Source organism: Jaculus jaculus, chromosome 2, assembly GCF_020740685.1.
Source record: "Jaculus jaculus isolate mJacJac1 chromosome 2, mJacJac1.mat.Y.cur, whole genome shotgun sequence".
Lineage (NCBI taxonomy): Eukaryota > Metazoa > Chordata > Mammalia > Rodentia > Dipodidae > Jaculus > Jaculus jaculus.
The window spans coordinates 8,605,920-8,615,060 of NC_059103.1; the positions used below are offsets into that span (position 1 = coordinate 8,605,920).

General features: G+C 45.7%; 1 protein-coding gene across 1 annotated transcript in view; it reads right to left on the reverse strand.

The window, feature by feature from the left end:
- LOC101614707 (cytochrome P450 3A21-like) overlaps positions 1 to 8,901 on the reverse strand; it is a 29,160-nt gene extending 20,259 nt beyond the window's left edge. Inside the window, exons 1-7 of the mRNA XM_045142672.1 lie at positions 8,846 to 8,901; positions 8,185 to 8,278; positions 5,891 to 5,943; positions 4,893 to 4,989; positions 1,714 to 1,827; positions 939 to 1,027; positions 58 to 206 (exon numbers count right to left, since the gene is read on the reverse strand). Of these exons, the coding sequence (XP_044998607.1) occupies positions 58 to 206; positions 939 to 1,027; positions 1,714 to 1,827; positions 4,893 to 4,989; positions 5,891 to 5,943; positions 8,185 to 8,278; positions 8,846 to 8,901 (652 nt within the window). The remainder of the gene's footprint in view (positions 1 to 57; positions 207 to 938; positions 1,028 to 1,713; positions 1,828 to 4,892; positions 4,990 to 5,890; positions 5,944 to 8,184; positions 8,279 to 8,845) is intronic.
- Positions 8,902 to 9,141: the final 240 nt, after the last annotated feature.

Here is a 9,141-nt window from a genome sequence, read left to right on the forward strand (position 1 = left end):
ATGTTATTTTGAAGGGAATGTGAGAAAGGAACAAAAGAGAAGATATAGCTTACGTACCTACAGATAGTAACCATGGTTTCGAATACTCAAAATTTACAAACTTCCATGCACTTTTTACAAAGGGATCCTGTGGGTTGTTGAGGGAATCGACTTTCACTCCAAACAGCGTGCTGGCGCTAATGTCCATGACATAGGCTCCCATGATCCTGGGTAGAGAGAGCCATGAGACATGGAGATCTAATATGCGCACCACTGCCTAGTCATTCTGCTGCATTTGCATCATGATGAGAGAGGCACTTCGGAGGTCAGGGCAGGACGGACAGCCACACCCTGTCAGAACTTCCTGCTACGCTACCCAGCGAGGCCAAGCACCTGCCACACTCAACATGGGACGTTCACTGCTCTGTGTGTGATGGAGAAATGAAGGTGAGCTAGACTCCCCACAGGGTTCCGTGACCCCCAATTACAGACAGACAGAGCCCCACAATCAGGTAAACTCCATTGTGTCGTGGGGTGCAGGTGGGGTTCAGCAAGACAAGGGTATACAGATGTAGTCTCCCTGAGGTGTCAAGGCCGAGGATATGGTCTGGGCCTTGATCCATTATAGAATATCTATCTGGAGCTCACTTTGATTCAGCAATTTATATAACAAAAGAGACACCCTGTTCGGATCATTCAGGAAGTCGCCTGTCCTCCTCACAGCTGACAGACCCTTACTGCCCCCGGCCGCAGGGAGCTCAGTCTCCCTGAGGGAAGAAGGGCCACTGTGTCTCCCACACCTTCTCTTTTCCTGGGAGCTTCCCCTTCTAAGGTGTCTGTGGCTCAGACCTTCATTTCCTGCTCTCTGGCGAGACTCGGCACTGAATTCAGCTCCTTGGCAGGAAACTGGGGTGTCTGCGGACAGCGCTCAGAACCCCAGCAGCTGCTCCAGTCCTCACCCTTTCATGCTGATGGGCTTGTCTTTCTCCGCCTCCCGCCTCAAGTTTCTCACCAGCGTGTCTCCATTCCACTGAATGACCGGGAACATCTAAGCAGGGAACAGAGCACTGTCTGCAGAGCATTGGGAGACTCAGAGCAAGGCTGCCCAACGAGGAAGGGACAGTGGCATCGCCCGGAGAATTTCACACCTGCTCCTCTGAGACCATGGAGACCAAGAGCATTCTTAAGAACGCAAACTCAGAGGAGGACCTCTTAGAGCGTGTGAAACCAGCTTTTACGTGTCCCTGCATGCGCTCTTTACGTTTAAGCTTAAAAAGCCCTTTTATGGGCTTTAGAGGTGGCTCAGTGGTTAAGGCGCTTGCTTGTGAGGCTGACCTCCCAGGTTCAGTTCCCCCCAGGACCCATGTAAAGCCAGATGCACGAAGTGGCTCAGGCATCTGAAGTTTGCTTGCAGTGGCAAGAGTGCACCCATTCAATCTCTCTCTTTCTCAAATAAATAAGTTAATAAATATTTTTTTAAAAAATTAAATTAAGTAGGGCTGGAGAGATGGCTTAGCAGTTAAGGCACTTGCCTGGGAAGCCCAAGGATCCATATTCTATCTCTCTCCAGATCCCACATAAGCCAGACATACAAAGGTGAGGCAAGCACAAGGTCGCATATGCCCACTAGGCAGCACAAGTAACAAAAATTCTATTTCTGTGGCTGAGACCCTGGTGAGCCAATTCTCTCTCTCTCAAAATAAATAAATAAATAAATGCCCTTTTATTTCTCACGTCCTTCAATCTTCCGCTGGCAAAGTGTGGAGACAGCAATTTCCGTTTTCTCTTCCATTCTTCATCCTCAGATCTGCTGATGGCCCTTTTCAAAAGTATAAGTTCCGTAACAGGCTACAGTCCAAAGAAAAACAGAAGGGGCCTGTATAAGTCCGGAGAGCCCCACAGTTGCAGAACACGTGAAAACAGACACCGCTTCGGTAACAAGTACTTTCTGGCTTGGTGCTAGGTGTGGGGCTTCATGCGAGATGCTCAATAAACACTTATTAAAGATGCCTTGACCCAACCACCTAGTGTACTATAAGCCTTCACTTCTAGTCTTCATTTCAATGAAATTCCGTCTTGTACGCAGGGACCTTTCTTTTCCAAGGGAATAGTCAGGAACACCATCTATATAACCCACCAAGTTTTGACCAAAAAAAAAAAAAAAAAAAAAAAGGATGAGGACAGATAGCAAGGTGTTTTGGCAAAGTTTTGCTTCCACCACTTTTTGTTTTGTTTTGTTTTTGTTTTTTCAAGGTAGGATCTCACTCTAGCCCAGGCTGACCTGGAACTCACTATGTAATCTCAGGGTGGCCTCCAACTCATGGCAATCCTCCTACCTTTGCCTCCCGAGTGCTGGGATTAAAGGCGTGTGCCACCACGTCCAGCTCAGCCACTTTTTTATTTACATGTATCCACAACATGAGGAATTTGATGGTATAATGCACTGGTCTGTGATTTTGTGAATTGTAGGTCTATAGGAGCTGGAAAGACTGCTCAGTGGTTACAGATGCTTGCTTGCAAAGCCTGATGTCCTGGGTTTGATTTTTCAGGACTCACATGAATCCAGATGCCTCTCTCTCTCTCTCCTTGCAAAAAATAATAAGTAAAAAATAAATTGGGAATTTACTATTCAGGATGAATAATACAATAACATGGAAATACTAATTTTATTAATTCTTCAAGCAGGGACCCAGGAAAAATGAAAGATAATTCTATTTTACTAATGGACGCCTTCATACTCTGGTTTCTCTTCAGATCCAATAAATCCTTTCACCTTTTACTAATGGAAGCTTTCTCTCATCTTCCACCTCTATATCTCATTTCTTATGAGAGAGAGAGAGAGTGAGATGGAGAATTGGCAGGCCAGGGCCTCCGGCCACGGCAGTCTGAACATGGGCTGCATCTTGTGCACATGTGTGACCTTGTGCGTCTGGCTGATGTGGCATCTGGGGAGTCAAACATGAGTCTCCAGGCTTCTCAGGCAAGTGCCTTAACTGATAAGCCATATCTCCAGCCCCTATATTTTATTTTCATTTCAAATCTTCCAATGCTCCATTACGATGAGAAAATCTCATTACAACAACAGTAAAAAAAAATAGTAATAATTTTTTTTGGAGGCAATCCCGACAGGCAGGGAGGGTGGGGGGGCGGCAGGGAGGCAGGCGTGGCACCCAGGCCTCGGCTGCCGTAGTGGAGCCCTGATCTCCAGGCACAGACGCGTGTGCTGCCCTGCGCGCATTTGCCACCTTGTGCGTCTGGCTTACGTGGTATCTGGGGAGTCGAACACAGGTCCTTAGGCTTTGTAGGCAAGTGCCTTCACAACTAAGACATCTCTCTAGCCCAAGAGTGAAAAATTTTTACATTTTATTTAAATTATGAGATTTATTTTTGGGATCCAGAGGGAAGGCAAACCGAAAAGTTCAAGCCAAAAGAAGTTCTCATCCTTCCCAGCCAGGCTCCAAAGGGGGAGGGGAAGATGGAGAAAATGTCCCTCGCATAGAGAGATCTCCAGGGAATAGATTTCTGAGCCACGGGCTTATACACGTGGAAAAAAAAGAAATTCTCCCCCTCCCCGGCATTGCTGGGAGAAGAGGCCTTGGAGATTCTCTCACATAGGGAAAGAGCCAGAGCTTATCAAATCGCAGAGAGAGGGCTGGGGGAGGAGGAGAGATGTCATGAAGTCTTACACACATGGGTCAGGGCAATTTATGTGGGTCAAATATCCTATTAGGATGTGTGTAGCATCACACACAGGTGTGGAAGCGAGCGACCTGACCAGTGAGCTCAAGGGGCTGACAAAGGAAGGGCCCACCCACAGCTGTGCTATAGACGAAGACAGACGTGCTTGCTTGTAACCATCGTGGATGAGACTGGATCAGACCTGGGTTCTAGTCCTTCCAGGGGAGGCAAGGTGGCGCCCATGTTCCCATGGGATAGTCCCTAGCTAACTGCCTCCCAGAGGAGAGAGTAAAAAAGCTATCTTGCTATTAATCTTTATCAATGCTACAGGTGTGTGCCACCATTCTTTTTTGTTTATTTTGTTTTTCAAGGTAGGGACTCACTCTAGCTCAGGCTGACCTGGAATTCACTATGGAGTCTCAGGGTGGCCTCGAACTCACGGTGATCCTCCTACCTCTGCCTCCCGAGTGCTGGGATGAAAGGCGTGCGCCACCACGCCCGGCTCTGTGCCACCATTCTTTATGGAAAGTTGTATGCTCTGTAGTCCTTTTGTGCGAGTGTGTGTTTTCCTACTCTTTTCAAGCTTTTATATTTATAATAGTAACATTTCCTTTAAAAAGGCAATACACATGAATGGGATGAAATTCACAAAGCACAAGCAGAAGCCTGAGTGGTGGCTCACGCCAGTATTTGTAGCACCCAGGAAGCAGAAGCAGGAAGATTGTTACAAGTTTGAGGTCAGCCTAGTCCATATAGTGAGCTCCCAGGCCAGCCAGGAGAACCTTTTTATTTTTAATTTTTAATTTTTTTTAAACCTGTCTCTCAAAATAACAGAAAAAAAAGTCCAGGGAAGTATCTATCTTTCCTTCTCTTCTTACATGCACACTTCAGTGGAGTGGGGACAGGGAGGAGGGAAATGATGGTACCAACATATGATGTGTCCATACAAATTTTCTACCTAATTTTAAAAAAATAACAAAAACAGAACTGAAAACCTCAGGAAATGTAAATATAGTCTGAAGTTTATATCCCTACTCATTTCCTCTTAGCATGTTAATAGGAAAATATTGTATTTATAATTAGGTGAGACATTAGCATTAGGAAAGCCCGCGTGAGGGAGCCTGTAGGCGCTCCATGTACATTGTTAGCAACTCAGGGTGAATCAGAAATTACTGCACAACAAACACTTTATCAATAGAAATTAAGGTTTATATTTTCAAACACCAAATTCCTACCCTATTTGAGAAGACATGATAACATTTTTTCACGAGCACTGTCTTGATCATGTCTGGGTCTGTGATTGCCAACACGGGCTGTCGGCCCTCATATAGCCTGTATTGGAAAAAACAGAGCTCATTAAACCTGACAAGCCAGAGTGCTCAGCTGGTACCATGGCCAGGAATCCAGCCTTTGATGCTAATGTCACATAACTCACACCTTAGTTGTACAACAGACTGCCAACATGAACTCCTGGTTCAATTGAGAGATTCTGACATCAAAAGCCACCGGTGATGTCATCAAGTGAATGGTAATATGGATCAAGCAGGGAAGAGATGCATAATTACAAAATAGCTTTTCAAAGGCATCAGAGTTAGAATTAATGTGGGAAATTTACTCTACGAGGGAAGTCCTCACACTATTCCATGTAACTCTCTGCTCAAAATATTATAATACTCGTGACCGGGTTGTGGATTAGTTGATAAAATACTTGCCTAGAACACACAAGCACATGGGTTTGTATGCTGCACTATTAAAAAGATGTTAAATCAGTGAAAAATTAAGAATGGGCTATCAAATGGTGACTTTGCAAGGAGCAGTTGCTTTGAGGACATTAGATGTGCAGCTAAACAGGATCTTGGCATTAGATCATGTGGTCTTTATGAGACACATCCGCCCCACAGAGCCTGGGTCCATTCCTGGGGTTCCTGAGGACTGACAGAGGAGGCGCAGGGGTGGGAAGAGGCAGTGGCTCCTCCGCCTGCTTGTGGCTCACAGCAGTGGTGATTGCAAGGCTCTTCCCAGGCTCTCACCAGCACCCTGCAGCTCTGATGGAACCCCTGCTGCTGTTGGCTCCGCCCCCTTCCAAACCATGAAGGACCTATGCAACTGTAGACAGGAGGAGCTTCCAAATAATACAGAGAAATACATGGGGAAAACCTTGGGCTGCCTAGCCCACATGCAATGGGATGCCCCCACCATAAGTCTACTCAATGGAAATTTCCAGAATACTCACCCCCAAATTTTCCCATACTTTTTAGAGCACTCCAAGTAAAATTTTAATACACCCTGAGAAAAGAAAAAAAAAAATCAAAGTCCATTATTGTTGTAAATGCACTGGCCCATCGCTAATTGCAACATAAGCAACTCAGATCCCACGAAATCAGACTTCCTGGCCCTCATTGGCAGTTGGGGGGCAAGTTCTTGTTCAGTGATGTCTGAAGGAAAGAAGAAAATACAGGAGACACTTTAAATGGGGAATTTAAAGGCATTCTTGAATAGTCCACGGATTGTCCACACCAAAAAAATTATCCTTGTCTATTTATTAAAACTAGGATCTCAGGAGATTTCCCCTGGAATCCTGAAACCCTCAGAGTTATCCTCTCCACAGGCTCATGGGGAGCAAAGTGGAGGGCTAGGGAGTGAGACTGCCAGGAACTCACACAATTTATTATCTCCCCAGGCAGCGTCCTTTTCACTTACCTGATGGCTTCTCTAGAACTATGGTCTTGTCAGTTAACTAAACACACTCCCTCTATAGTATATTAGATTTATGCAATTTTCTTTCATGACATCAGGTGAGGAAGAGACCTAAGGCACAGTGGACTTGGCTCACAGTGCCCTGCTCAGCTTGCAAAGATGAGCGATGTCCCTTCATTTAGCACACAGGACATTGAATTTTGGGAGTGTTTTCACTTCTGAAACTTTAAGATAAATCTTCCAAGTGTTAAATTGAAGTTGTGATTTTCTTTTTGAGAAAGGGGTTTATGTAACCTGGGTTGTCCTTGTACTGACTATGTACTGAGGCTTACCTCGAGCTTCGAGAACTGGGATTATAGGCAGGATCCAATGTGACTGGCTTATAAGGGGCTGGCAATTGAACTCAAATGTCTGAATGAGTGCAATAGTGGCATGTCTGCTCTGGGGGAAACCAACTCCTCTCTAATGGGTCTGAAGCCCCACTCTATGGGAGGGAATACATGCCTGGTACTGAAAACCTAAACAAAAGCCTATTGCAGGGGAGGTCATGAGCTTTAGGGGTATAAAGCCTGCTCTTGTCTGGATAAATGCATATATTACTCTCACCAAATGGCCCTGAAATCACTACACTTAATGTTCATATTCATATATTAATGCTACTCTCACTTCTGGTTAGAGAGGCTTCTCCTTTCAGATGGTGATGACCACTGGGATGGCCCAAAAGGCAGCATAGTGCTGAGAAGAAAGGATGGAGGAGTGTCCAGCAGTGAAACATCTCACACCCTCCAAGGCTCAGGGTCCATTGAGGAAGAGGTGGCAGAAAGAATATAAGAGCCAAAGGAAGGGTACCACTCCTTACATACAACTATCCAGCCAAAATTTGGCCTTGATATCCAAGACCTCACAGTGCCTAGCAATACCCATACAAGACCCTCATAATAGGAGAAAAAGATGATGACACCGAATTGAAAGAGAGACTAATGGAGAGAGGGAGGGGATATGATGGAGAGCAGAGTTATGAAGGGGAAAGTGGGGGAGGGGAGGGGAGGGAAATACCATGGCTTGTTGTCTGTAAGTATAGAAGCTGTCAATAAAATATATATAATAAAAAATTATTCTCATAACATGGCAAAATATCTGAGACTGTTGGACATCATTCTATCATTCTATCTCACATATTCCATTCCTTCTCACACTCAATGTTCTACTTCAAAGGAAAATAGAGAAGAATCTTCTTCTTCCACTTCACAAATCTTCAAACATTTGGCAATGGATTCATTAGAGCCATGGAAATAATAACAGTGGATTTAATACTTCTGAAGACAATTCAAATATGTGCCTATTCCCCAAAATAAATGCATGAGTTCCCTATAAACATGCATCAGAGCTATTCAGAAGGAAGAGGAAATGCTGTTCCTGAGCTCTGATACGAAAGTTTGAATCCAGAGCACACAGGCTGCCAACATGCCACAAGAACGCTTTCGTTCATTACTCCAAGTACTGGTGAAGTTATAAGTGCACCTTTTGGAATCTGTACTGAGAACCAAAATCATCAAATGAAGTTCTGAACATCATGTGCTGATGTGCTGGAAATCTGTCTCTCTGACCTGAGGAACCCCCTGCTCCGAACATGTGACAACGGGACCCCAGGCATAAGCTGACTGTGCTCTGGCTTTAACACACACACACACACACACACACACACACACACACACAATTTCTGAAAGCTGGAAACATCAGCATTTCCTCCCAAGAACCATTTGTACTGATGGAACTGCCCCAGTGTTCATAATCACAGGAAGCAAACTGAGGAATCCAGGTGACACTCACCTCCCTGTAGGCAAAATGTGTTCCAACAAAAGGTAGAGGCTTGGGGCCAGGGATTCCTAGCTTCTTGAAAAGTCCGTATGAAGAGGTCCCATATCTGAAAAGTAAAGGCTGAGTGTCAGGTCACCAGGACTGTGTTTGTACATGGGTACAATGCTGTGCAAGCATTCGATAGAATACGCCCCATCTTAAGGCTTCCTTCCCTGAGTAATGGGGGAGGTGCTCAAGCCTTCCATTGGCTTCTGAAAAAAAAAATCCAAACAGCTTTTGGAGACCCCCATATAAATCAACTATCTCTCTACCCAAACCCCCCATGCTGGTGCTCCCGAGGAGAGGCAAATAATCCTTAATGTCCACTGCACACACTCCCACCACTAGGGTTCTGAATCCTGTAAACCTTCCCATCAAACGTGGCAGGCAAATGGAAGAAGAGAGAAGAGAGCGACAGAGGCGGCTGCTGGCAGCCGTGGGAAACCTGCCGCCGGCGCCGTCACACGCACAGCTGGAAGTTACCGTGAGTGACGTGATCCCATGTCTGCCAGCCATGCCTCAGCATCCATTGCAGGAGCGCCTTCGTTGACGAAACGGACAGGGGAAATGAGGGGGGCCGTGTATCACCCACATTCCAAAGGCACAGAGGAGAGGGGCCTGGACAGTTACTCACAGGTAGAGGAGCACCAGGCTGGTGGCCAGGATCACCCAGGTCTCCATCAGGTCCATCATTGCTTTCCTTCTGCAAGACTCTACTCTGCTCTGATTTTCTTTTTTTTTTTTTTTTTTTTTTTTGTCCTTGTAGCCGAGGGTTCAGGCCCTCGCAAGCTTGCCTGGTGTACCCAGCAAGCTTACCTTCTGTGTCCAGCTGTGATTCAGGGAAGCCAATATGGAGTGAATTTATCTGCATTTACCTGGAGGAGGCGGGGCCTTGGGCGCAGCGAGGACAAAGGACAGCCCCGTGTCATC